The 27,737-nt window shown below is 54.2% G+C and overlaps 7 protein-coding genes across 8 annotated transcripts; 4 read left to right on the top strand and 3 right to left on the bottom strand.

Annotated features, from left to right (window-relative positions):
* Positions 1-1,140: 1,140 nt before the first annotated feature.
* Positions 1,141-4,455, top strand: PV07_08397 (uncharacterized protein). Its single transcript, XM_016395559.1, has 3 exons — positions 1,141-1,576; positions 1,626-3,779; positions 3,840-4,455. Exons 1-3 carry the CDS (start codon positions 1,247-1,249, stop codon positions 4,179-4,181), a joined length of 2,826 nt encoding a protein of 941 aa, XP_016245415.1. The 5' UTR covers positions 1,141-1,246; the 3' UTR covers positions 4,182-4,455.
* Positions 4,456-4,924: 469 nt separating this feature from the next.
* Positions 4,925-5,782, top strand: PV07_08396 (uncharacterized protein; the record flags this gene model as incomplete). The annotated part of the gene is made up of 2 exons (XM_016395558.1): positions 4,925-4,995; positions 5,029-5,782. 2 exons carry the CDS (start codon positions 4,925-4,927, stop codon positions 5,780-5,782), a joined length of 825 nt encoding a protein of 274 aa, XP_016245414.1.
* A 1,177-nt stretch (positions 5,783-6,959) lies between these two features.
* Positions 6,960-9,721, bottom strand: PV07_08395 (uncharacterized protein). Its single transcript, XM_016395557.1, has one exon. It carries the CDS (start codon positions 9,690-9,692, stop codon positions 7,122-7,124), a length of 2,571 nt encoding a protein of 856 aa, XP_016245413.1. The 5' UTR covers positions 9,693-9,721; the 3' UTR covers positions 6,960-7,121.
* Positions 9,722-9,871: 150 nt separating this feature from the next.
* On the top strand, positions 9,872-12,306 carry PV07_08394 (uncharacterized protein). The gene has a single exon (XM_016395556.1). It carries the CDS (start codon positions 9,939-9,941, stop codon positions 11,439-11,441), a length of 1,503 nt encoding a protein of 500 aa, XP_016245412.1. The 5' UTR covers positions 9,872-9,938; the 3' UTR covers positions 11,442-12,306.
* On the bottom strand, positions 11,423-12,782 carry PV07_08393 (uncharacterized protein). The gene is made up of 2 exons (XM_016395555.1): positions 12,576-12,782; positions 11,423-12,510 (listed from the first exon to the last, which is right to left on the bottom strand). Exon 2 carries the CDS (start codon positions 11,989-11,991, stop codon positions 11,587-11,589), a length of 405 nt encoding a protein of 134 aa, XP_016245411.1. The 5' UTR covers positions 11,992-12,510; positions 12,576-12,782; the 3' UTR covers positions 11,423-11,586.
* Positions 12,783-12,963: 181 nt separating this feature from the next.
* Positions 12,964-16,281, top strand: PV07_08392. Of its 2 annotated transcripts, XM_016395553.1 has the most exons (4): positions 12,964-13,319; positions 13,373-13,388; positions 13,449-15,277; positions 15,330-16,281. In XM_016395553.1, exons 1-4 carry the CDS (start codon positions 13,156-13,158, stop codon positions 15,625-15,627), a joined length of 2,307 nt encoding a protein of 768 aa, XP_016245409.1. In that variant the 5' UTR covers positions 12,964-13,155; the 3' UTR covers positions 15,628-16,281. The 2 variants fall into 2 exon arrangements, with proteins under 2 accessions (XP_016245409.1, XP_016245410.1); XM_016395554.1 differs by having other exon boundaries at positions 13,373-15,277.
* Positions 16,282-24,398: 8,117 nt separating this feature from the next.
* On the bottom strand, positions 24,399-27,344 carry PV07_08391 (uncharacterized protein). The gene is made up of 2 exons (XM_016395552.1): positions 25,666-27,344; positions 24,399-25,609 (listed from the first exon to the last, which is right to left on the bottom strand). Exons 1-2 carry the CDS (start codon positions 26,915-26,917, stop codon positions 24,765-24,767), a joined length of 2,097 nt encoding a protein of 698 aa, XP_016245408.1. The 5' UTR covers positions 26,918-27,344; the 3' UTR covers positions 24,399-24,764.
* Positions 27,345-27,737: the final 393 nt, after the last annotated feature.

The raw sequence follows: 27,737 nt of genomic DNA, 5'->3' as shown, positions 1-27,737 counted from the left end.
TGTCACTCCTGTTTTCGGTCCTTTCTCTCATCGAGCACCTCTTTACATTGTGTCCTCAATTGGAGGAAGCTGCGTTCCACTGACCATGGCGTGAGTCCCTTACCCCACTTGTTTGCTTTGCGGGCATGAAAGCAATGACTGCTGACAAAATCCCGAAAGATGGATGGCCGAGTTGATTTCGGACAATGCTGAACAAAGAGCTTTCACTGCGGCAGCCATGAATACTCTTCAGTGTAAGCTGCATTCCTATAACCTGCTTCCTTTCCTCTATTTAGACCATACGCTGACAGATTTTGTTTTGTGTAAAGATACTTTTACGGCATGGATACCACTGGTTTGGTTCCAACAAGTCCATCAACCCAATGGTTCGTTTTCATCTACTTGATCCAAGGCATATGAGACTGACAGCTGCCGATGCTTAGTCACACCCGGTAACAGAGCAGCGGCAGTGGTTGCGGGACTCAACGTGATCGTTTTCGGACTCATTGCTTTGCTTGCTCATAGAGAGAAGAAGCAAAAGAAGAGGAATGGTGAACTCGAACTTAGTTCTGCTGAAATCGACCCGCCCACGCCTTTCACTGGAGAGACTAACGAGAAGAAGCCATCGTTGGGTGTGCAAGCGGTCGAGATCTGAATGGTCATGGATGAAGTGGGCTGTGATGTTGAACCGCAGCGGCGTGGTATAACACGCCCAAAGTTGGTCTTTTGATGGAAGACGACTCTTGTGAATCGTTGTTCCTCATGTGTTAGGTGGCAGACGAGAATCAGGTGTGGCAAGCCCGGTAGCTGTGGTGGGCGGCCTATTATGGCTCGCTCCACGAACGGGAAGGAATGTGTCTGAGGATCAATGAGGCCATAGAAGGCGAATAGTTCCAGATGTCATCCTCATATCTGCAAGAAAGCGGATTAGCAGCCAATATCAGGGATTTCAGTTCGCTCCGTGCCCATACTGTCGCTTTTATCGATGTGAAATAGGTTAATCTGACTCAAAAGGCTCTTCTGGTGTTCATTGAAGTACTAATCACGTGGACATGACAAAAAGGGAGGTTCTAAAAGCAGCGCCGCGCGGCAGCTGTTTCGGGAAGATTGTTTCTCCGCAAAGACGCGCCCAATTTCACTTTCTAATATTCACGACATTCTATGCGAGGCTGCGCCTTTGTCCTGATCCTGGTACCGCAAGGTCTAGCAATTGTGTGATTCCAATGTGTGCCTTATCTCGCAACTACGTTTAATTTGACAAACCAAAATGCCCAAGGTTATTGGATATACACCCCCTTTCCTGTCACGACCGTCGTCAGGCTCCAAAATCTTCACAGACCCCGAGCCTCAATCGCCCGCCTCTCCCTCCAAACGTTCCTCTTACCTTGGCGCACTTCCCTCGACACAATACCAAGGACCTAGGAGGTTGGTCGCTAGTAGGGGGACGGAGATATTCACGGTTGTGGGCAATAAAATCAGATGGGCAGATCTCAGCGCAGTTCGAGATGAATGGGAGGATAACACCCAGTCTGGCGCCAGTCGGTTTGGACTGTCTCGCTCTGACGCAACGGAAGCGACAGGAGACAGTGTTTACAGAGTACGTGGGATCATTCCCCTGTATGGAGAGAAAATTCTGACAAATGTAGACATTAGCTGTTCCTGTCTATTATCAGATTCGCCAGATTTTGATCTCCCCATCCGGGTTTTTTCTGGCCATCTGCACAGAACATACCGTCCACATCGCAGTGCTACCAGATCCGTCACGGCTGAAGGAGCATGACCGCTCACTATTGAAAGTGAAAACGTATCAGCTTGGCCCGACGGTCCATGTCATTCCGGAATCTCCGCTCACATCTGTGTTATGGCATCCATTGGCCTACTCCACTGCTTCCACCGACTGTCTTGTCACTGTGACTGCTGAAGCAGCAGTTCGACTATGGGAATTTGACAAGGCAAACAGCTGGTCCCTTGACCGTCCAAGATTGGCCATAGACCTGCGAAAGCTCGCCGATGGCGTTTCGTGCGACCAAGACTTTGAGCCGTCCGGCTTTGGCAAAAACCGTGGATTTTCCGTTGATGATTTTGACATGGAAGTTTCTGCTGCATGTTTTGGTGGTCGAGGCAGAGAGGACGAAGATGCTTGGGCAAGTATGAGTCTCTGGGTTGCCATGAGGAACGGGGATTTGTACGCTCTGTGCCCGTTGCTGCCATCAAGATGGAAGCCGACATCAACCACTATCCCCTCGTTAACCACGACCGCTGTCTCACGAATGGCATCAATCAATGATGACGAGACAGACATGGATGAAAGACGCGCCGCCGACCAGCAATATGAGTGGGTCCAGGAAATCGATAACGAGGAGCCCCAGATTCAACAGTCGACGGATAGCCTTGGTGAGTTTGAGGTACGGTTCAGACCGCAGAACCCGAGTGCCATTCCACGTCTCCAAGGACCCTTTGCGATCGTCCCCGAGGAGGATGCTTCGGAGATTGAGGTGTCTGATATCCATGTGTTTCCTGCGAAGCTTGATGAACAAGATCTGTTCGATGGGGAGGAGGATGATGAAATCGACCGGGGCCTCGTCCAACCTATCCCCTTTACGACCATTTGTGTTGCCACACCTGAGAATCAAATTTGGCTTGCCATCGATCTTGAGGGCGTGACAGGACAGTGGCTCCCCAAGAAAGGGAAAAGCGCATTTGGTGTGCCTTCATCTGATGCCACGCCCTTGACATTGGTCGATATCGTTACGCTTGATGGATCGACCACGAACCCGGCAGCCAACTGGCCTGTTTTCACTCCAGACATTGCCTACAGCTATTCCTTTTTTGTGACGACTTTGAAGCATGTCTACTCATTGTCTTTGAATGATTGGGTCACTCAGCTAGGTGCCGAACTATCTGGGACTGAGCCTGTCGATCCTGGCATGAGGACCAGGCTGGAAACCCGATGTCAGAATCAAGTCTGTGTGACTGACAAGTTAGTGGAGGTACGTGAGCCTTCTGAGGCTCTCTCGGCCCCGACCATCATTGACGACACATCACTCGGATACTTGCTCTTGACTGCAACCTCGAATGCTCCCTATGGAGTGGTTTTCGACCAGTCGCCTACAGGCCCCTCAACTGTCGGCCCCTCAATTACAGATTTCACGATGTCTTCTAGTCGTCTAGAATCTCAACTCATGAATATGCCGATGTCACCCATCGAAACAGTCCCTGCACGAGAGCCATACTGTCCTCCCAAAATCTTCTACTTCAACCAGCATATTCCCATTGATTCCATGCGCCAACGTCTGCCGCCACATCTCAAAAAAGCCATCGCCGAACAACCTATACGTTTGAGCCCGGCCATGTTAGAGATCATGACCTTCACACACCGTACAGTCGGGGTGCAGTCTGCTCAGCTAGAGAATGCAGCAGCGGAACTCTTCCGGCGTTGCGAGCGTCTAAGAATCGAACTTGCTGGTCAGGTCAAGCAGATGACTGAACTTGCCCAACAATTGCAGCGCCTTACCGCTACCACGGAGGAGGATGAAAATGGCAATATCAAGGAGAAGAAGACCCCTGAGACGAGGATCAAGGAGGCACGAGAGAGGCAGAGCAAGCTGGTGGCAAGATATGAGGCACTAAGAAGGAAGGTGGGACGTGTCGGATCGGCGAACAGAGAATTGAGCTCAAAGGAACTGGCCTGGATGCATGAGATTGAGAGTCTTGGTCAGAATGTCGGCATTGTGACTAAAGAGGACGGAGAGCAAGAGGGTGACGGAAGAGATACCGCTCTCGACAAGCGATTTGCAACGGTGTGTATCCTATCCTTGCTTTTCCCTCGTACTTGGAAACCGACTAACGATGGACTACAGGTCAAACAATTGACTCGTTCCCTTGTGGAAGAAGCTCATAGTATCGAGAAAAAGCACCAACAACACCCAATCTCGCCGAAAGGGCCCCCAACCCTGGACGCATCCGTATCCTCAATCTCTGCATCATCAATCACGCCATCAATGTCAGCGTCCCAGATCACTCTTACGTCTCGCTCCAGTGGAGCTGCCGCTTCTCCGAGAAGTGCCAATTTCAGTGCACTGGGCGTTTCTAGTCGATTGCAAAAAGAACGCATTGCGGATATCATGGCCACGGTTGAGAGAGAAGGTGCAGTGATTGAGGCGGCCATGAAAAGACTGGAGAGATTGAAAATGGAGTACTAGGAGTGCTTGTGGACGGGTCCTGGTTCTGGAGAGCTCTCCGGTCGTGCAAGAGGAATTGCTCGAAGGCGGCGACGATGTACAAATACTAGGAGGAGGTAGTCGCTTTGAGAATACAGTCGAAAAGGACAACCGACACCAATCACTCGGAATGTATTAGCACAAGCTTCATTCTTTGTGTTGACTGATTGTGGCTGGTGGGGAATGAGTGCAACTCCATCTACCGCAGCCTTGTCGGAGCCATTGGTGTACTGGGTCACGTGTGGCTTCAGCGCCCCGCGGCTTCGCGAAAGGCAGATTCCAATGAGGCTGTGCACAATCTTGACTTTTCCACACCTCGACCTCTCCTTTAAGTCCTTCGATTTCCCTTGCACAATTGAGATCGAGACTGCGCCGACTGCAATCACTGATTTTACCTTTGTTAACAGCTCCTTACAAGTTGATGTGGAGGACATGGCGGAGGTGGGCCTGGTAGCCTCGTTGCTAGGCATCTCATCTTTCGGTATTCAGTTGACAACGACCCTCTACAGGTTTGGCTCGACGACTTCATCCGCCAGAGAGCAGACAGATTACATCGCTCGCCATGTCTCGCTCTACTCGGACGTGCTCGACTTGCTTGCCCAACGCATTGATGATGACGAACCGATTCACTCCCGCAAGGCTCTGTATCTGGTTTCCGACATCTACGATCAATCCTGTGATCTCTTCGATGACATTCGAGATCTCTGCCGGACAGAGCCGACAAGATGAGCTTCATGCAGAAGATCAAGTGGAACTTCAGAAAAACAAAAGTCGATCTACTCGTCGCTGAGATCGAGTAACTGAAAAGCACCGTTAATCTCTTGGTCAGCATCCTGTACGCTGGCAAGAAGATACGAACTCACAGGCGCAAAAGACGATCGAAGAAAGCAGAGGACGACGCAAAGGCCCAATTTGCAAGAGCGCAGATTGCCGTCGTGGAGCAAATCAATGCGACCGCGATAAAGGAGGATTGCCAGGCCAAGGTCGAGAAAGATGAACAAAATGCCGTCGACGAGACAACCGGCACGCGCAATGGCGAAGGGAAGTCGGCGGCTGTCGTCAAGCATCTACCACATATTCCCCAACTGGTCAACAATACTGCCATGGTTTATTTCAGACAGTTGGTAGGACAAGCTAGGGATATATCAGAGGAGCGAAGCCTCGTCATCTCGAACACTGTCAACTTGTTGCAAGCTCTCCTCGACCAATGGACAAACCTAGCGGCCGACAGCACCGCGGCCGCCTCCGCAGATGAAGCCGAGCCACCAACGGCACGAGTAGAAAACGAACAGACGCCGAGAGAAAGCAACAGTGATACCGCGACAGGGAGCAAAGGTACAGATGATGCACAGGATATCTGGAGAAATCACTACCTTCTGTCACAAAAACGAGTAGAAGAGCTGGAGGCTGAATTGTTAAAGATGAAGATGTCGGAGAATATCAATTCCCGAGCAGAGTCAGCTAGGAACACTGAAGCAGAGGAAAAAGGAACCCGCAAGGCGAAGAGGCGCGAAGGAAATGCTGCTGCTGATGAGACAGAGCCAGCGTCCCGAAGTTCGGCTCCTGGAGACTGGGATGAGTAAAAGAGGGGAGAGCTTCGTGGAAGACCATTCACCTGGACGACCGTTCCACGTTACAAGACCTCGAACCTGAGGGATGATGAGGCGCAAGAACAAGAACTACGAGAAGGGTCTGGCGGAGGTGAGGGCGCCAGGACACGAAACCACCACAGCTATTCCTCTGCTCGTATGCTGCCTCGAGAATTCCCGTTCGAATATTCAGATCCGGATAACAACTACCCAAGCTTCTCCCGACATCCCAATCTTGACTACCCGACCCCCTTCCGCCGTTCCGACAGCAGCTCTGTTTACCCTAGTACGCCAGAGATGAGAGAGGAGAGCCCACCAAGAACTACGAGGAAACCCGTGACATCCTCCACGAAATATCAGGTTGTTGATCCGGACTTTACGACTGACGACTATGAACGGACTCCCACACCGGAAGCACTCGATGGTGACGACGATCATGTTCGTCCTTCTCGTCGCTATCATTATAGCCCGGAGTGCCACAATATACTTCCTGATCCATCCTTCCCGACTCGCCGTCCTTACGCTTACACTGTGGACAGTGGCTCTTACCAAGAAGTTCCTCCTCCGTCCGTGACCCGCGACAAACCTCCCGAACGTCCCCCAGTTGACACAAGAAAAAGTGCACGCGGAGCCAGCATGATGTCTGAAACTCGTCGCCACCCCCCCCCCCCCCCCCCGAAGGAACGGCCACCACTCGAGAAGGAACAAGCGCCCCCAAGAAGGCACAACCGCCCTCGTGGAAGGAACTCGAACGCATCTTCACAAAGAAACCCCCCCGGGATGTTACCGTGAGGCAGAATTTTCCTGACCCTGGCCCGAACATGGAAAAAGATAAACCTAGGCGGAAGAATAACCCCGGCACCCAGGGCCTTCCAAGCTGGGCTTCTCTCCTCTGAGGTTCCGACCTGGGCGTCTAGATAGAGTATACGATCCATGGCTTCTGTGCTGCTCATTCTTAAGCCAACTCCTGTACTAGGTATGCATATACACATCTATGCATATAAGGTTGTCGAGAAGCTAGGTCTTGACTACCTTTACCTTCACTACCTAGATACCTAGGTGGTGTACCTATATGCGTCCCTACGCAGCTCGGGGGGACAAGTACCGCTTATAGTCTCTGCCTGCATGCCACGAAGACAGAGAGAACGAAGGGACGGGCACAGATTGTCCAGGAAATTCAAGGCTCTAAGGGCGTATACATCCTGGCTGCTATACTATATCGTATATGCTACATGCTTCAAGCTCCATGTTACAAGCGACGGCCTCAACGTTATCATTTCAGCTCATACCTTCGTTGTTCCCCATTCTCAAGGCTTAGAGCCGTCCTCATCCCTCAAAACCTCAAGTTCCTCTCCTCCCCTTTCCTGCTTCGACAATCATACTCGATCCACCGCGCAACCCCGCTGCCCCTGACGGCACCACCCTGGCCTCTGCGCAGGGAGAACTCGTCGACGAGCCTGCCGACGTTCATGACGTGGCATCCCTCGTAGCTGATCGCAAAGGCCGGCATTTCCGCGTCGCAGAGCACCAGCGCCGTGGGCAGCGGGTAGAGTGACAATGCTGCGCTGTGGTCCCAGAGCTGGGGCCGGATGGACAGCGGGAAGGGCGAGAGGTGCGATTGGTCGAGGATGGTTTTGACGAGTTTCCTCGCGGCGTGGATGGATGGGGGACTTGACGGGGCGGGACCTGAGGAAGGGACGTGCGAGGTTGCGTCTTGGACAGCTCTGTCGAGGTTGTTCCTAGGATCGTCCAGATCCATTTCCTCCGCATCGGACTGTGGCGCGTCTTGACTTTGACTCTGCACGTTGGAAGCCGCTGCTGCCGCTGCTTCGATTTCCTCGTCATCTCCGTCGAGCTTCGGGAAAGTGATGGCAGTCCGCCGGAACCGACTTGTGATGTCGTCGCGAAACATGACCATCTCCTCCAGCGGCCCGAACAGACTCATCCTCGCTGGGTTCGTCGCCCATATCCCCTGCCCTTTCATCGCGTCCGTCTCTTTTAATCCACCGTGAACCTCAGTGTTGGCGGTGGTGAACGCTCGTCGGACTCTGCTGGTGAACACTTCGGGCAACCCCTGTCTCGGGAGCAAACAACTCGCGCCCGCCGAGAACGAACTCACCCACGGGTCGTTGTCCCCTGGCACGAAGACGAACGTCGTGTTCGCCAACAGCAATGGAAATTCTGACAGGATCGACGCCAGGGCGTCGAAATGTTCTTTATACTCGATGCTACCGCCGCCCTTGCTGGATCCTGACATGCTTGCCGCCGAGACGAAATTGCCCATCATGACAATGGAGAACGGTAGGTCGCTTATATGTCCCGAGCTGGAGGCATTGTAGGATGAGAGGATGGCGCGGATCGCGTCTAGCGTTCGGGGACTGTCGAGGTTGCACTCGCCCAGGAGCGCAATTTGGCGTCGAGGCGGTTCGGTTTCGATCTGGTCATCATCCGGGACATTGATAGTCTGGAGGGCTGTGGGTGGTCTGAAGATACGTCGTTGAATGCGACGCATCTGGTTTCCCAGCGCTTTTTCGCTGCCAACGCCCAGAAAATCAACCCAGCCAAAGCCTGCACCCGCGCTTGCATGAGTGTTACCGCCGGGATCCAACCCGGCGGAAATACCCAGAGACAATGATCGTCGTTCGGCTGGTGGACCGGCCAATGTATGCGCCACGAAGACTCCTTTAATCTGTCCACCTACACCCGCAGCCGAGCCGAGGTTTGAATTGTGAGAGCCGTCTTCTTCGTAAGTTCCTTCCACAAGAATGATCATGCCTGGACAAAACCATACACCGTCTTCAGGGACAGGCCGGGCTATTGACAGGTCGAGGACCACACTCCCGGATAGGTCTGTCAGGGCGAGATCTCCAGCTGGAGAGTGTACCAACATACCCAGCAAGAGATGAGATGTTCCTGATCGGCCAAGAAGGTTTGCTATGGGAGTAATCTTGTAGGCCTGTTGCATTGTTGTCATACCACTTGCTGAATGCATCAGTCTGGGTGGTCGCGTGGCGGTCGTAAATGATGGAGTTTGGAAGGATTCATTTCGCATCAGTCGCTGGTGGACGAGGTGGTAGCGATTCCGGAACGTCGAGATCTTGTGTTGGATGGGAGGGAGTAGGCTGGCCATCCCGTTCACCGGCTCCAGACTTTTTGACGAAGTCGAGTACATTAGTCGTGGTTGGTCGAACGCTGAGATCACCTTCAAGTATGACCGGACATCCAGTTGAGATTGCTCTTCATCCTCCCCCAGGTTCCGCGAATCTCCTTCTTCCACGTTAAGTGCCGAGAGTCCTAGGCTCGACTGACTGATATCTGTGTTCGCATCTGGTCGGCTGGTGGTGAATGAAGGCGCCCGAGACAGATTAGGAGTCGGTACTGAACTGTTGCTCCGCGAGAGCTTCCCCGTGTCCAGACGCCCGCCTGACATACAAGGTTCTAAGGTCTTCAAAATGTTGGACAGCTTCTTCTCGGGCCCATCCTCGACGAGGAGGCCACCTCCGCATTTCTTCCATGCTTTTGCTATCTCGTCCAACACACGCTCTGCAAGGCCTTCTTCCCGCCAGCCGCTGCCACAGAATTTGCCGATGAACGTAGAGAGCAACCCGAGACCCGATGAGGTCAAGGTCAGGTTGTGTTTCTTCGTGAGCGTCCTGAAAGCGACGGGTCGGAGAGTTTGAGGAGGAAGGAGGATCGGTAAGACCGTCGGGGCACTATGTGTAGTCGTCCTGGTGTTCAATTGCGCTGCAAAGGGCTTTGCAACTTCTGTCGGTCGGCTCTTGATTGGGTAGGCTGGGGTGCCGAATCCCGGCGATGAAGAGAGCAACTGTTCTTCAGTATGCAGGTTAGCCCCAGCTTTGTATGTCCGTGTAGGCAGCCCTGGGGTCGAAATGGGCTCCTCCATGATTGAACTGGATGAGCAGGGTGTATAATGCGAAGTGGTTGGATTGACAGTAGGAGAAAGTTGAGCCTCGACGCGTAAACAAATCACTTTACGCGTGCCGCGTTTGGGGACGAGGCTTGTGACGTGACCACCCACAATGTCGCATCTCCTTCAAACTCTCCACCATATTCTCTTCACTCTTCGCTACTTTTCATCTTAGCACCATCGCGATTTTCGCACTCAACCAATTTCCATTCCTTGCGCGCCATGGCGACGACTGCTGACGAAACTCCCAAGCCCGATCCGGAGCCCCCTCAGCAAGAGCAGTTGGCGGATCTTATCGCGAAAGCGACAGCCGAATATGCCGTCAAACACTACTCGGAGGCGGCGGAGCTCTACTCCCAGGCGACGGAGCTGCAAGCGGAGATCAATGGCGAGATGGCGCTCGACAACGCCGACCTGCTATATTCCTACGGAAAATGCCTGTTCTTCCTCGCGCAGCAAACAAGCAATGTCTTAGGCGGCACGGCGGCATCAGCACAACTGTCCTCGAGCAAATCTAAAAAGTCTGGGAAGAAGAGAAAAGCGAACAGCGCGGCCAAAGCAGGGGGGTCTACCAATGGAAGCGGCGTCGGCGAAAGCTCCAGTTCGATGGCTGCGATCCCGGAGGAGCCGGTGCCTAATGTGGGTGATGTCGTGCCCAAAGAAGACGTACAACCTCAGGAGACCGCTTCAGACAAGCCCTATTTCCAGATCTCTGGCGATGCCGAAGGCTGGGATGATTCGGATGAGGACGAGGAAGATCAGGACGAAGAGGCTGATGAAGAAGAGGACGACGACTTCGCCACATCCTACGAGCTTTTGGATTTGGCGCGCATCCTATATCTCAAGAAGCTGGAACAGAGTCAAGAACATGCACTGGAGGACTCGGAGAAGGGCAAATATGTGGCATCTATCGACCTCACACCAGAGGTCAAGACGCTGAAGACGCGTGTGGCGGACATCTACGACCTGCAATCAGAAGTCTCTCTGGAAGGAGAGAAGTACTCGAATGCCGTCACCGATCTCAGGGCATGTCTTGCGCTGAGGGAGGAGCTTGAACCTCCAGAGTCGAGCATTCTAGCCGAGTGTCACTACAAGCTCAGTCTGGCACTCGAGTTCAGTTCCCAGACACAACAGCACGATGAACAAGGGAACCCAACCGGCGAAGTGCAGGTCGATTGGGATATCCGGAATGAAGCTATCGCCCAGCAAGAGAAAGCTATCGACAGCTGCAAATTGCGCATCTCCAAAGAAACAGCTGCGCTGGATAAGCTCGAAGCAGGTCCCCAGAAAGACAAGGCCATGGCTCAGATTGAGGATGTTCAAGACATGGTTGCGGAAATGGAAGTACGACTGGCAGAACTCCGCAAGCCACCCGTCAGCGTCAAAGCGGAGTCGGAAAGTCAGATGAGAGAACAGATTTCTGGTGTCTTGGGCAGTCTGCTGGGCAGTGGCGCATCCGAACAAGAGAAGAAAGAGAAATTGGCGCAAGTAGCGGAGACAGCAACCGATGTATCGGGGCTGGTCAAGCGAAAGAAGCCGAAGACGACACACGCCAATGGAGGGGACAGTGGGTTTGGGTCTTCTGCTTCGACTCCGGCTGCAATGCCGCCGGCTGCAGAAGGGTCAAACTTGGGCAAACGGAAGGTGGAATTTGTGGACGAAGCAGAGGGTTCTGACAGTGGGAAAAAAGCGAAGGTAGAGGATGCCGAGGACTCTGGACATTGATGGACCTGCAAGAAGATTGCGCTTCCAACGCGGGAATGATGCTGCTGGTACCGTTGGCGGCAGCAGGACGAGGACGGCCACAACTCGGTTCTTCCTCGAACGACCCTCAACATCTATCTCCATGACCTGATTTTAATTTTGCCAATCACTTCTGTACAATAGCCATAGCCTCGACCTCATACAACCAATTCGGGGCAGCCAGTGCCGCGACGCCCACCAGCGTACTTGGCGGACGATGACCGGCCATGAACTTGGTATAAGCCTCGGACCGCGACGTGTCGGTGGGATCCAGGTTGACCACGAACTGGGTCATCTTGACGATATTGGCGGGCGTCGCCCCGACCGCGGCCAGACACCTGCCCAGGTTGGCCAGCGCGATCTCGACCTGCGCGATGAAGGACTCGGGCGTGGTCCCGGTCGCCGGGTCAACCCCGATCTGGCCGGCTATTGTTACCAGCGTGCTCGTGGCAGAGATGGGTGTGCATTGGACGTGGGAATATGTCGGGCGCGGAGGGGGCACGTCGGGCGGGTTAATCAGTTGGATTGACATGCTGAGTGGATTGGGTGATTGCCGATGGCTTGAGACTGGGGCAGAGAAGCTGAGAAGAGTGGTCTTTTTGGTAGGAGAAGCTGAGAAAAGAAGTGGTGATGGTATATAACAAAGTGAGTGGGTGGATGATGCGTGCTCGCTATCGCCTGTTACCCCACTCGCCTACGGCTTCACGGGATTCTCCGTGTCCTCGATGAGAATGAGCATTGTGTTTGTGAAGCGGACGCAGGTACAGACAACCGATGGTGAACGAGCCAAGTCGGAATAACTCATTATCCGAGGTGAGCACCCTTCATGCCTTTGTGCCCAGCGCGGAGGATGGACGATGTACCTAGCCTCGTCGTCTGTCTGGTATCTAACAGCGACGGACCTTTGTCTATATGTCTTGGAAACTCATCTTCTCGTGCATATCATGCGTGTTGGCTGTTCGGGGTCGAAGCAAGCCCGCACCATTCCCAATCTATATCACACCAGGCGCAGACTTCGTGCAAGGCAGGGGTGTGATATCTGGAACCTGTGCTAAAGTGTTCTTGTCAGTCAAGATACCACGGGGCTGGATGGATCTTTTGGAGCTCAATTGTCACCTTCAGCTATGTAGATCTGAGAGCTCTGCCTCGCGTGTGGGGAGCTGTTGTCAGCTATAACGAGCGCGGGACACAGTTGTTCCATCATAATTTTGCTCGGGTAATCGGCGAGGCGGCGAACCCCGGATCAACAGAATTAATGAAGAGGTCAGGCGTTCAGGATTGGGCTGGGGTGCGTATCGCGGGTTGCTTGTGGTGGGCAATGCGGGTACGTATTCTTGCGAGTAAAGGTTGAGGGGGAGGGAAGACTTTTGCCTGCGCTGCGTGTGGCTGTGTGTGGCCGCGTGTGGCTGCGTAGCTACGGATCAACCCCGTGTCCGTGGCCCCGTAACGCGGGGTTTTTTCGTCTCGCCGTTCCTCGCTCTGCTCCTCACGTTCTAGACACACGGCCACAACTGCCACTCCAACCAACTTGCTCACTCCCTCATTCCACGGGGCACCTCGGGACCCGGCACCTTGCAGCACTTGATCATCCGGTGTCATCTCTTGTCCCTACTCTCGGTATCAGTCTCCACGTCTCATTCTTGTTTTCTGGATGTCGCGAACACTCTCCTCGACGCACCTCTAGAGCCTGGCGCCAATGACCACTTACACAGCTGTCCAAACCTCTCCTACCGACGCCTCCGAGGAGAGAAATTCCTCTGTCTCAGGGAGCGACGCCGAGAATGACGATGCCAACGCCGATAATACGCCGGAGAATGGCACCATCACGAGCAAAAAGAGGAAGAGGCTCTTGAAAATCTCGTAAGAACTCACCTCTCCCTGGTCCGCGCTGACACTAATTTGTGCCCTCCCAGCTGTGAGCTCTGCAAGGTTCGTAGGAACAAACCCTGAAGCTATTTCGATCGCAGTCTATTTACTCCGTGGGAGCAGGCCCGGAAAGTCAAATGCGACAGAGCAGAGCCGGCTTGTGGCTGGTGCGCCCGCAACAATCGTGCATGTGTTTACAAAGAGCGACAAAAGCCCGGTCTTCGGGTGGGCTACGGTCGCGAGCTCGAGGAGAAAATCAATCGCCTCGAAGCTCTGCTCCAAGTAATGGGTCGCCGTCTCGAGGAACACATCGCTGAGCATGGAGACTTCTCCACCCATCGACCGGGTTCCGTTCGCATGTCTCATCAACCCCCATCCGCCCAGTTTAACGCGTACGGCCAGAACGACCCTCGCCCGTCCACCGCCAGTATTATTTCCCAGGACACTCCTGGCTCCGATCCCAGATGGCCTGTCGCTAATGCCTATGAACGAATGCAGTACCCCCGACCCCAAGATGCCATGTCCATTCGATCCGTTGTGGATAACGGCAGTCACGAGCTGGTGCCCCAAAGCGAGAGAGGCCATTCCGCAGCTTGGTATCCAACAGCTACCCCTGCGCCATCGATACCCGACTCGGAGCTTCCTCCTTACGACTTGCTGTATACCTTGGTTGATCTCTATTTCAAGCATGTCAACCCGTGGTCGCCCATCTTGGACCGTAAAGCCACGTTCGATGCTTTCTTCGGCTCCCAGTCAATGGACGATTCGGACAAGGTGCTCATGCACGCGATTGTCGCCACCACGATGCGCTTCTCCAAAGACTCGCGGCTGACCCCAGAATCAAGGAGGCAGTTCCACGAGATCTCCAGACATAAGATTATGATGTATGCTCTTGACCACCCGAACGTCCGCGCCCTCCAAGCGCTAGTGATCCTTGCCGTCGATGTGCTTGGAACGTCAAACGGCCAGCAGGGCTGGAATTTGCTGGCCCTCATCACGCGCAATGTCGTTCAACTGGGATTGGATGTTGAGAAGAGCGCATACCTCGCGTCTAGCACTTATCCCTCAGCAACCCTTTTGCAGGCCACACAACCTCAATCCTGGATCGAGAATGAAGAGCGCCGGCGTCTGTGTTGGATGACCTTCATTCTCGACAGATACGCGACAGTCGCCACTGCAGACACCTTTACCCTGGATGAAAGGGAGATGGACCGATGTCTCCCTTGTCGCTATGATCTCTTCTCACGAAACGAACCTGTCGAGACGAGGTGGCGTCGGCGAGGCGCACCCTCGGAAATGATTGTGAACAAACCAGAAAACCTGGGGAGTTTCTCCTACCACTGTGAAGTCCTCGGGATCTTGAGCCGCATCCACCGATTCCTCCATCAACCTCTCGACATCACCCGCCACTCCGACATCCAGCGCTGGCGCGAAACATACCGAGGGTTAGATGGTGAATTGAACGATTGGCTGCAGAACCTGCCGGGCGAATACGGGAAGATCTCTCAACTCTGCCATTCGGACCCAGGAAGCAGGATTTCCAACTGGATCATGCTTCATGCGGCGTTTGTGACGTCCGTTATCCGTCTACATTCTTCCGCCGCATATCCCACGATTAAGTCTCCTGTTTTCACACCTTCATACCATGCCATCCAACGCTGCCTCGGCGCCGTGGAGAGCCTGAGGGAGATTGCCCAAGATGTTATGAATACCGGCATGCTTGCCCTTCTCGGCCATCCCTTTGCTTTTGCGCTATGGGTTTCTGCACGGCTACTTCTCGTCCACGCAGCGACCATGGAGTGCGAGGTGGATCCGAAAATCACGTTCTTCATCTCCACGCTCGAGCAGATGGGGCGACACTGGCAGGTTGCGGGGGACTACGCGAGAATATTGAACGATGTGGTACAAGAGGGAAGCAATGGTTCTGGGAGGACATTCACCGCCATGAGAAGGTAAGCGTCTTGGGAGCTCTCATCACTAGGGATACTGACAGGGTGTCTTCAGGTGTGCTTACGAGTTAAATCTCCTAACCTCGCAACGTCCTCGTTCTGTCCTCGACACCGTTACCACGCACAATTCATCGCAAAGCGAACTCGAATTCCTAGAGGTCTTTGACTTCTTCAACTACCCTCGATTGAATGCCATTGCGGGTAACAATGCCTTTGATCCGTCGGTGTCGGTCACGAATCAGAATCAAACAACGCCGACGCAGGGCCAGCCGCCGAATTATCGAGCCACGCCGGCTTTTGTCATCCCGAACCCGGAGAGTGATTGGTTGATATTTAAGCCGCCGTATGAATAGTATTCATCGGGTTAGCTCCTTCATTTGCCCCATCGTCCTAATGTTGCTCGACCATTGCAGTATATCTAATATGAACGCTGGGTACCTCGTGAGGGCATCACTAAGCAGGCTGACCAATGGCCACGACAGTATGGTAGGCAGACCACGTGGCAGGCGGGCCTACCGTCGTATTCAATATGAGCCTTACATCTATATCTTCGAGCCAGTGTACAGCGACACAGCGAATTTTAGCAAATGTCGTCGGCGATTTGAAGAGGGCGGTTGGACGAGAAACCTCAGGCAAACAGACTATGACAGCTGCCAGGCTCTCTGATACCGAATCTACCACTCCTCCGACATGTTCTCCCGGGGCCAAAACAAGCTGTGATTTACGACCCAGCTCGACGGCACTGCGAACAATAAGACGAATTCGAACTCCAACAAGAGAAAGGCCTGGATCTAGGTGGACAGATTCAGGCCTGCTGTGAGACGGATCATCAAACATCTGCCGTCAACACCGGAATCGACAGGTCTCATTTTGAGACAATCTCAGTCGACGTCACCGGGGATACGCATATTAAGACGGCCAAGCTAGAGCCTGTAGACTCTAAGCCATGCACCAATATAGTTAATTCACATAAGACAAGAGTGAAAGCACAAATATAGCTATTTATATCACTCAATCGAGAAGCCTCGAAGCCACAGTCCATCACAACCCTGCCGACTTATCCCGCATTAACTGGTGAATTCTTTCCTTCGTCCTACGAACCATATATCTACAAACCCAGCGCATAGCCGTCCAATCTTCCCTCCGATCCCAGAGCTGCGGAACCTACGCAAACGCCCCGGGCGAGGCCTTGCAGACGGCAAACCCGCCGAACTGGAGCACGCTGGCGCCGATAAATAGGTCCTTGAACACGTGGGCCGCGGTCATGAAGCTGAGATTCGAGCCGTCGTCAAAGTAGATCAGCTCGGGGGTATAGTTGGTCTCGCGGCGGAGGCGCAACGCCCCAGCCGGGACCAGGAGCTCTTTGCCCAGCGCTCGGACGTTCTCGAGATACTTCGGGAGGTCCTCGAGCGTGGGGAAGACTGAGATGGAGTGAATAATATGGTTAGAACTCCTGAGGGTATTGGGGACATGAATGGGCAGAGGGGTGAATCGGTGCAAGGATGGCTGGCTGGCTGGCAGGGCTTACCTGCGACGATGAGATCGCCTGTGCTTGGGACAACGTTGATGTTGTCTGCGGCAGCTCCCAGATCCTAGCATTGACGGAGCGATAAGCTACTGGCCCCTTCATTGTTGGCCGATATGGCAGGCGGGAGATATTTACTCACCACGGTCTGCAAATAGGTCAAGCTCTTGTCCCCGTGGACCTCGAACACGGTGACGGTTCCATTCTTCGAGTCGCCGACGTACAGACGGTCTTCCCACACGTTGATCCCGTTGGCGCCGGGGAAGGTCTCCGATACCTGTCTGCAGAGGATGTCCTGTTGAATGGGGAGGGGCACACGTGAGAATCCATGCACGCACAGGATCGAGCGTCGACTGTAGGCCTACATCTGCTTCTGCGTTGCAGTATTGGACATTCGTCGCCCAGCTCCATGGGCCGAACATCTCCTCCATCGCCCGCAGCGGACCCCCGGCGAAGTAATGGTCATTGGTCACGAAGAAGGCCCTGCCAGAGTGCGGTCAGCTTCGTGCGATCGAGGGGGTGACAGTCGACCTGTGTCATGTTACAATGGGCCCGTTGCGGCAACGCCGTTGGCAGTCTTGATATTGGGATGCTTGACGTTCTTCACCAGCTCGACCACGTCGGACCCGAGCGTGTGCGCGAATATGGCAATCGAGTCTCCGCTGCGCGCATGGTTGACGGCAAAGAGATGGATCTAACCCCCCAATATCTAGTCAGCCGAAACCTGGATGCAGTGCTTGGGGGGAAGAGAAAGGGCCGACCCGAGAAGGATCTCCAGGAAGGGGAAATATGTCGATGCCGTGCGTGATGAAGTCGCCTTCGAGGCCTTGGATCCGCAGCTCCGTGGTCTCGCCGGTCTCCAGATCATGCTTGAACAGCTGCTCACGAAAGGACGACTCGGCGCGGCGTGACACCGTCCGCACGCCGGCGCAGGGGTACCAATGCGTCCTCTCGACGGGGTCGCCGCAGGACAAGAAGGCCGTGTGTGACGGGAAATGGATCTTGACGTCCTCGCACGCGTTGGCGGCCCGGACGACCTGGCAGTCGTGGTTGTTGAGCGCCGAGCTGTTCTCCCAGCGCACGAGTCGGGTCTTGTCGATCTCCACGCGCCCGACCAGTCTGCCCAGCTGGGACGACTGGTTGTACAGGATGACTGAGATCAGGGGGAGCAATAGAGACAAGCGGAGTAGGCTCGACATGATGTTTTTGATTTCGTCTTCAAGACAGTCAAAGGCAGATGGGTTTCGGAAAATGCAGCGTCGCAAAGGATCTTAATGCCAGCATCATGCAGCCGCCCAAAGTTGTTTGCGGAGAAGAACGACATCCGATGACAACGATTCCTTGCCAAGGTCGATAGCCTATGACGATTCGAGAGTTGCTCATTGAGCTACCTTCTGTCATTTTCTGATTTCTTGCATATCGCCGAGGCTGGATCAAAAGATGAGAAGGCGTCGAGATCCCAGTCTCTGGGAGTCAGCAATGATGAGGAATCAATATACTAAGAGGATGCTTCCACCAACTAATTCACCAGCCGCGGTGTCTGGGCGTTGCTCATACACACCCAATATCCCGAGCCGAAGAATATATCGATTTGAGTGAGCAAGGCATCATTTCCCGCGATCCACGTCAACGCGGTCGGCACCTTTCACCCCAAAAGATCACGGCGAGACATCGTTCACAGCGCGGATCGAGACCCCTCCGGTGAGATCAGGACCATTGCTCCTCGTTCATCTCTGACTGAAATCCTTCTCGCAGCTTACAATGGAGCACCATGTCGGCACATATCGCCTTGAGAGTGGCCACACCACTACGCAGGACATACGCCAACAAAAACATGGAGCATTGATACGATAGTCTGCAAGGCCCAACAGCGCATATACGAGAAGTGGTGCTGACGTTCCTCCAATGGACCAGATAGGAAATGTGGGGCCCTCCACATTGTGGGATCGATATTGATACTGAGAGTATATGGATTGGGGTAAAGTATACAACCTTCCGACCCCTGACGAGGCTGGCACCAAGAAAGTCTGTTTGTTGGGCTTTTAGACCATTGGTGCGAAAGTTGAGACACCCTGCATCGCTCAGCTCTATCACCATGTCGACAGTCACAGTGGAACATCCTTCAATAGGGCCAGTCAGGGGGCTCGAGGGCGACGGCGTGTATCAATTCCTAGGGGTCCAATATGCCACCCTCGAAGACCGGCTGGCTGAAGCTCAGGTCAAATCAACATACGACAGTCCAGTCGATGCAACGAGTCACGGGTAAGTTGACTCTTCCCACAGAGCAATCGGGGGTGTTGACAACATTTTCAGACCCTCTTCATTCTCTCCGCCGAATGGATACGACAATGAGATGCTGTTTATTCAGCAATCTATGCCCAAACCACCCATTGTCCACGCGGATTTGGAATGCTTGAATCTAAACATCACGGTACCGAAAGGCCTGGGTGGCGTTGATCTCACGAAGCAAAAGCTCCCCGTCTTCATCTGGATGCACGGAGGAGGCTTCGTGGTCGGAGCGAACTCCTGGCCGCATTATGACCACGCCAAACTCGTCAAGCTGGCCAGTGACAATGGGGTTCCGGTCATTGGTGTGGGCATCAAGTACGTCTAACCCCCCTGTTCAGCAACTCCTAGAGAGACCGGGAACCAGATCTGGACACTGCTGAGGACAGATTAGCTTTCGTCTCGGTCTTCCAGGCATGTTGACTTCGGAAGAACTGCTCCAAAGAGGGTACAAACCCAACAACGGACTTCGTGATCAGAGCGCGGCGTTCCGTTGGGTCAAGCAGCACATCGCCGGGTTTGGTGGCGACCCGGATCAAATCACAGTGATTGGCGAGAGTGCTGGCGCGGGTATGTGAAAAGCCATGATTCAAAAACAAAACCCCTCAGATCTGCAGCTGATCAGAAATCGCAAGTTGCTACCACGCTACACCTGTATTCCAAAGAGCGACTCTTCAACCGCGCAGTGGCTACAGGTGGATCTTGCCTTCTCGTACCGGTTTTCGCCCCCGAGGACCAAGAACGCACGTATCAGCAGGTTCTATCCATCCTGGGCCTGGAGAAACTTGACGCCGAACAACGGATCCAGAAACTTTTGACATTGCCGATGGACGAGGTCATTGCAAAACTTCCCCCATCCGTTGCATTCTTGCCCACAATCGATGGAGACGTCATCCCTGTACAGCCGTCCTTTGCGGGCGTAGCCGATCCATCTGATCGAAGCATGCCTGGCAAGCAATGGGCAGAAGCTTTCATGATCGGGCACAGCGTATTTGATGTAAGTTCGAATAAGCCATAACGTGGCCGACCTGGTGGTCGTAAGAGGGTTTCTCGCGCCAGAACTGACCTGAATCTAGGCCTCCGTCCTTGGGTTCATGCTCGGACACCTGAAACCAGGCATACGGGAGAAATTCCCAGCGTCGATACGATCCTCTCTCTCGGCGACACCCGACGTCGCAGAAGCCCTCCTCGACTCGTACGGCTTCAAAGATTCGACGCTGAACGATGGAGACGCCTTCACCAAATTCCTCGAGTTCGTCAACGACGTCAGCTTCTTCGGCGCGACGACCTGCTTTGCCCGAGGCTGGCCGCTCTCGCCGCCCTCCGAGCCCAAGATCTTCACCTTCGTCTTCAACGAGCCCAATCCCTGGCCCGGCGCTTACCGGGGCCGGGCAACCCATGTCCTCGACGTCGTGTTCCTGTTCCAGAACCACAACCACAACCTGCCGCCCGCGCAAAGAGCCGCCGCTGAGGCGTTCGGCATGGACGTGGTCAGGTTCGTGGCCGGACAGAGGCCGTGGCAAGGGTACACGCCTGAGATGAGGGCCGCCAAGATATTCGGCCCGTCCACCGGCGACGACGAGGCAAAGGCGAATGCTATGGTCATTGAGGATGCCGAGTCAGTGGAGACGGGGAGAAGCAAGGCGATCCTGGAGATTGCGGAGAAGGTCGGGTTCGACAAGTTGAATGGGACGGTTGCGAGGTTCAGAATGGGTCTCTGAGGGGCATGTAGCATGGCACAGTGTGGAAATAGCCTTGCGCGTGGCGCGTATAGGGGTAGGCCCAGAATGTGTCCTTCCCCCCCTTTGTGTTCATGGGTCTCAGCCTCGTCGTGGTTGGGGAAGGTTGGGGGAGACACACAAAAACCAGAGACACATACACATACACATACAGACAGAACCCCACGTGGATTGCTCCCAATACTACTAGCCCTGCTAGATGGAGTGCCGTACCTCGCTCGCTAGGGTAGTCCCACTTCAGGGGAACTTGCTTGTGCTTGTAGTCACCTCCATGGACTTGTGCTTTGCAGCGGCGCCCGAGGCGGCGGGTTTGTCCACGACCGCCGCTATGTGGAATCGAGGACCTGCTCTCCCCGAGGACTCGTGAGATACTGCCACGGGTGCATTCGAGGAGCATCGTCTTTGGCCATGAAACTCACAGGCATCGCATCTCTTTAGTTGAGAAAGGGAGCGTGTGCGTTTTCACGGCTGTATCTATCTCGGCTCGAGTTATTGTGCATACAAGTGCGTGTTTCGGTGTCATCGAAAATCACCACTTTCCTTCCAGGGAGGCGGTCAGATGCTTTGTTCGGGTGGAAGTGCTCGTGGTAGGTATCGAAGATGAAAGCAGGCTGGTGTTGAACAAGTTTGAACCATCAGGTGCTCGTTATGTGTTACTATGTAGAATCTAGATACATACATGTTCCGCCCAAAATGGTCTTGGATCTGGCGGCTGGGTAGGCAGAGTGGTGATGGATCCTCCTACTCTCCCTGCGGTGCTCTTGAAGAATATTATTGTGGAGAGGCCAGTCTCATTCTGCAGCATTCATGACGACTAGACGCTCTCTGGGCAACCCAAAGATTCTAGAATCACACCCAGAAACTACTCCTCATGCGTCCGGATGTGCATCTTCTCGAGCAGGTTATTCCGGGCCCAGTAGCTGCGGTATTTCTTGCCCAGGAAGAACATGGCGGGCACGGTGGCGATCAGGGCAAAGGCGACGCCGCCCCAGACGTAGAAGGCGTGCTGGGCCCCGACCTGGGCGGTCCAGTTGTTGACAAAGTAGCTGAAGCCGTAGAGGATGAGGTTCTTGACGGCCATGCTGGCGATGAAGATTTCGTTGGCCATGCCCCGGTACGCGTCCAGCGCGTAGTTGGACGTGCCGATGCACAGGAACATGACCCCGAACAGCATCAGGCCGTGCACGGTCGCGCACGCGTACGGGGATGCCCCCTCCGACACCAGGTGCCCGAACAGCATCAGCCCCACGCCCGAGCACACGCCCAGGACGCACGGGATCAGGCGGTACTCGGGCTCGTAGACGCCGCGGTTGCGGCGCGCGCACCACTTGATGAACGGGTCCGAGAGCGCGCCCATGATCACGGAGCCCAGCACCCCGCCCACGAACGGGCCCAGGGACAGGTAGCCGATGCTGGCCGGGCTGAGGAGGTACGGCGGCGGCGCGAACAGCTGGGCCAGGCAGAACGCAATCACCACGTACAGCACCACGTACATGGAGTTGATGACCAGGATCCACAGCACCGCCAGGTTGAGGACCACGGCGAAGGGCGCGAGGAGCAGCTGGAAGAAGTTCTCGTGCGAGTACGTGCCGCTGAAGATGGCCAGCTCCTGCGCGAACGTCTTCTTGTGGTAGACTGGCGCTCCGTCCAGGGGAGGCGTCGAAGAGGCGGCGGTTTCCTCGGTGTGCGTGGCCACGCCGGGCTTCTCCATGTTCAGCTTCTCCTGGTACTCGAGCGCCGCGAGGTCCTGGAGGTTGTCGTTCTTGATCTCGTCGATCTCGTAGCGCCGGTCGCGCACGTAGCTTGTCTCCGGGACGAAAAAGAATTGGAGGATGGTCTGGATCCCGCCGAACAGGACCAGAAGGTAATAGCTGGCCAAAAAGTCGATCAGCACGACCAGTTCCCAAATTCTAAAATGGCAATGGTCACAGAAAGAGGGCCAAAAACTTACAGCCATCGCCATCCGATATTCGATGCGATTGGGCCAGCAACCACGCCCGTCAGATTCGAGATCCCAGCCAGGATGAAGTTGATGCAGGATGCGTAGATGCCACGCTCGTGGACGAAAAACATGTCACTGATCAGAGTAAAGATCAGAGATTCGTAGGGTGCAATCGCGAACCCTTGCAGAATCCGCGAGGTGAGCACTCCCTCGTAGGTGTCGACGCAGGAGCCCACAATGTCGGCGATGAGACAGAAAACCGAGGCAAACAGGAAAATCGGCCTCGTGCCCCATTTCCTCGACAGGGCCGAGAACAGCGGACCCGTCACGCCGATGACCAGTGTCTGGTAGCCCGAGCTCAGCACGAGCTTGGGGATTGTGGTGTCGATCTCGATGGACATCTCGTAGAAGGCCGAGTTCAGCATGGCGCTCACGACGGCGGCGTAGAGGATCGATCCCCAGCAGGTGATGCCCAAGGCTGTGAGTTTTTTCGTGTAGGGCCAGTTGAGCGGGTCGTTGGGATCGTTAGACGGCTGCGGTACTAGCACAATGTGCGCGTTGCGCCCCGTGCCATGCTTGAGGCCGCCGGTCACATCCTGTGAGTGCGCGGCGTCTTCTTCGAGGATGACGGTGCCGGGGACGTGCGGGAGCTTGGTGTCGTCGATAATGCCGAGAAACGGCATCTTGAGTGGCTGGATATGGTGATCCGGATCGCCCTGTAAGGATGGAAGGATGACACGAAGTTGAGAGGGAGATGGAGCTCGAGGGCGGAGGGAGGGCGCGGAGTTCGGCCGTCTCTTATAACTTGGATCTTTCTGAGGATGTCGAAGAATAATAAATTCCCTGCAGACCCATGACTCAGAGAGCTCCCTGCCACACGCGGTGCAAGCCTTCAGTCAAGCGAGAAGAGATTCCCCGACATCAAGGCTCCCAAGTCGACCATCGCCAGCCAATGAATGGCCAGAAGCCTCCACCGCCCCATGCGCCCCACCTTCTCCAACCGCCCGCCGCTTTTCCATTTGCGGATGAATCTGGAGAGCTGTCTGGGGTCGCCGTCTTAATATGCGGAGTCCTTTTGAGTATACGGACGACAGAAATATGTCCGCGTCAAGGGAGGGAAGAGACGTGGGGTACTCCAACTTCCTTACGTGGCTAGACAGCCCAGATGCATCTTGATCCAAGATTGTCTCTGCCATGTGTTTCTCTCTCTTGCCAGGGGTTATCCATCTCTTGTTGGCCGGATGCCCACGCTCCGCGCCTCGATATGATGCTCTCCAAAATGTTGAATAGTGCCATTCTCCGAATTGCTGCAGGTCCAATAGGCTAGAGTTCTGTCGCCGAGTCCGGTTACGAGGCGGCATGGACGATGTGGACGATGTGACGACAAGAAGAGATTGTATAAAGACAGCCTTGCAGCAGCATCCAGTGAAGTGCCCGGACGATACAAGTGATCTCAACGAAGCATCTACGATTGAAAGCGTGAATGCCCGCGAGCTCACACAGCCTCAGCAGTGGACAATGCAATCTCTTTTGTTGGGAGACTCCAAGCAGCAAAGGCTCTCATGAGTTCGCGTCAAGATCTAGGATGTTCTGCGGCAACATGTACGAGGTAGGTATAAACATATTGACGTCGTGAGTACGGTGGAAATATTTTTGGTCTCGTTACATATGTTGGCGCTTTAAAAGGCAGAGCGACGGCACCTTGACTGATATTCTATGTATTGTGACGCTCTGTTCCCGGAAAGCGATGTCACGGGAGAACTTTTCAAGTTGAACCGGTTTCCAAGATTCTGTACAAAATATAAGTAGGTATTTGGATATTGCATTACCCTCAGTCATCTGACGTTCAATTTAGCCATAGCCCTTTTCCTGCACAACTAACCACTGACTCCAAGCGCCTTGCTTTTGTCCTGCGGGTATCAATCTTAATTGTTCTCACTTTTGTTGTGCTCCAGCCGACCCGGCCACCAGATCATCACATACTAAACCAAAAGACGCTCATGGTAAAGGCCCGTGTGCCTCCGATGCAGGCTCAAGCGTCGGTCTCAGAGGCACAGGACCTGCTGAGCTACCTTTCAAGGGCGCGAGAATCCGCGAAGGCACTTCTCCCTGCAAGACCTGTTCACGGGTGATCTGGAGCATATCGCTAGGCAATCCCATGCTGGCCAAAAACGCAACAGTATCTTTCCACTCCGCCTGCTTTCTCTTCTCACTCCACTTCAATTCTTCAGCCATGATGTCAATCACTTTGGGCAGAGCATGTAACGCTGCCTGTGCATTCAGGAAACTCAATCTGGTACGTCTTGCGAGGACATCGACTGCGGTTTGCGCGTATTCGCTGCGCACGGCATAGCGGACCTCACCGTCAATGAATGGATACAACGATGATAGTCGCTGACCACGAAGGGGATAGTGTTCGGTGTTGTCGGTGGGAGAAGCCAGCGCCGCAACATCCCAGGCTCGGTCGCCGTAGTCGCTGGCCAAATGCTTGGCAACATCTGGGTCGAGGCCAAAATGCTGGATAAGGTTGATGAAAAGAGTTGTCGAGTACCCGTGAGCTCCAATTAGTCGGATATGATGCGTTTGACACGTTCCATTGAGAAGTCCAACCGAAGGATCAATCCCATTGACACCGCTGATGTCCGGAACGTAGGCGGTTGGCTTCGGTTGTAGCTTGAATGTTTCAATCGCTTTATCAACCGCATCCTCAGCCATTTGTCGGTATGTCGTCCATTTGCCACCGGCGCAGGTCAGCAGCCCTGAGTCTGAGACAGTAACAAGATGGCTCCGGACAAGCGATTCCGTCTTTCTCGAGTTGGGATCACGGACAAGGGGACGTATACCTAGACGACGAGTGTCAGTATAGATTTTCACTTCACAAAAATCAAGGAAAACTCACCTGACCAGGCGGCAAGAATGTCCGACCTCCGGACGTCAATGTCTGGAGTAAGATACGTCCGAATCTCGTTCAATATCCATTCAATATCTTTCTCTCCAGCCACTGGGTTCTGGGAGATGGCACAAGGAGCGTCTGTCGTCCCGGCGATGGTATTACCTTGCCATGGGAGGAAGAAAATGACACGCCCATCAGATGTAGAGGGGTCGATGAGGCCCATATTTTCAGGACTGAGGTATCCGGGCAGAACAACATGCACACCCAAGCTCGGTGCAACAATCTCCTTGTCACTGGGAGAGTCCATTTGCCGGATGGCGTCGGAAAATGGTCCTGTCGCGTTGATGATGCCTTTCGCTTTGACAACAAACTCTTCGCCGTTGCGTTTTCCATCCTTGTCTGCAATCAGATCTCGTACCTTGGCACCCGTCAATTTGCCGTTCGCATCCTTCTCCAGGCCTGTCACTTCCAAATGGTTGACTGTCGTGGCCCCGTACAATGTCGCGGTCATGGCCAGGGAAATATTCATCCTTGAATCGTTGTGCTGGCCATCGTAGTACACGAGAGCACCGATGAGATTCTCCTTCTTCAGCATGGGAAATGCTTCTAGAGCCTTGCTTCTAGGTAGAAAGTAAGAGCTTTCGATTCCCTCCGAGCCAGCCAGGAAATCGTAGAATTTGGTTCCCGCCCAGAAGTATGGTGCCTGCCACCACGCCTGCAGGGGCAGCATAATCGGTAGCCAGGACGACAGATGCGGCGCCGTGTACAGGAAACTCTTTCGCTCTCTCAAAGCCTCTCTGACAAGCTGGTATTGATTGTAGTCCAGATTCCACACTGCTTTTTCGAGATATCGAACTCCGCCATGGACAAGTTTGGTGGATTTGCTGCTTGTACCGCTGCTGAAATCGTCTCTTTCCACGATTGCCACTTTCAAGCCTCTGGTGGCTGCATCGAGGGCGATGCCTGTGCCCGTAGCTCCGCCGCCAATAACGAGAAGGTCGTAAATCTCGGAGGACGGCGTCGAGGAGGATTTCTTGAGGTCGGCAATCTGTTCGGCTCTCGTCTTGATGTAGGGGAACTTGGGTGGGATGATGTTTCCGTGCTCGTCTCTCCTGGGCGGTTTCGGCGCGAGCGTTTCTGCTCCCGGGACGTTTCGAGGACGGTAGATAATATACATGCCTGCGGTACCCGCCGCAGCCAGACCTGTGCCGTACGCCAACGGCTTGAGTAGCCGGCGCATGGAGAATCGGGAGGCCATCGTAGGAGGAGTGCACCGAGTAGCGGCCGGCAAGGAGGTCGTCAGGTGAGAAACAAGGACCTTGTGAGCATACACTTGCAATACCCCGAGGTTACCAATACGGTAGGGAAGGTGAGCAAGCTGAAGTCTCTGGCAATCAACAGAGTGATAGAGCTATGTCAAGGAGGATGCCAGCTGCGATATTTGAAGGAGTCGTAAATGGCTCTGGATCGACAAGCAGTCGAGAGGGAACGCAACATGGCGGAGACGCATTTCTGCCATTGACTGCACTCGGGGGATTTGCATGACCGAGCTCGAGAGGCAAACTGAGCCCAGCCCGCAACACGAGCTTTGGACGACCCCGGATCTGCTAGGCATCTCGCGTGATGCTGAGTATTGAACTTTGTGGCTCGTACGCAGGGAACCTTGGCCATTGCGGAGAAATTAGTGAGGGACGCAGTGGCTCGGGCTGATTGTTCCGACTAGATTCCGGAAATTGAGGCGTCGGGGTTGGTTCCCCGAGGTACAGCAGGGCGCAATAGACCTCTTTATACAGGTTTCCCGATCGGGCATTTGTGCCGCCTTCCTTTTCACCAGCGTCGTATTGCGGATGGATCTCAGGAACCGCACAAAAAACTTTGTCCCTGAAGAACAAGACATCGGCCGTATCTTGCCACCACCGACGTACCGAGAGATCGGCCCATGGATATCGACGACTTGAGACTCAGCTGACATGGTTTGATTCGCTCAGCTTGGACGTCCTCGATTCAGTGCTTCTTATGTGGCCAACTTCGGCCATCTCCGCTCTGAAGGAAGGACGTTTTCCTCAGCAGACACGACG

The sequence above is a fragment of the Cladophialophora immunda genome (assembly GCF_000835495.1).
Source record: "Cladophialophora immunda strain CBS 83496 unplaced genomic scaffold supercont1.5, whole genome shotgun sequence".
NCBI classification, from domain to species: domain Eukaryota; kingdom Fungi; phylum Ascomycota; class Eurotiomycetes; order Chaetothyriales; family Herpotrichiellaceae; genus Cladophialophora; species Cladophialophora immunda.
This window is presented reverse-complemented; position numbering and strand designations above follow the sequence as displayed.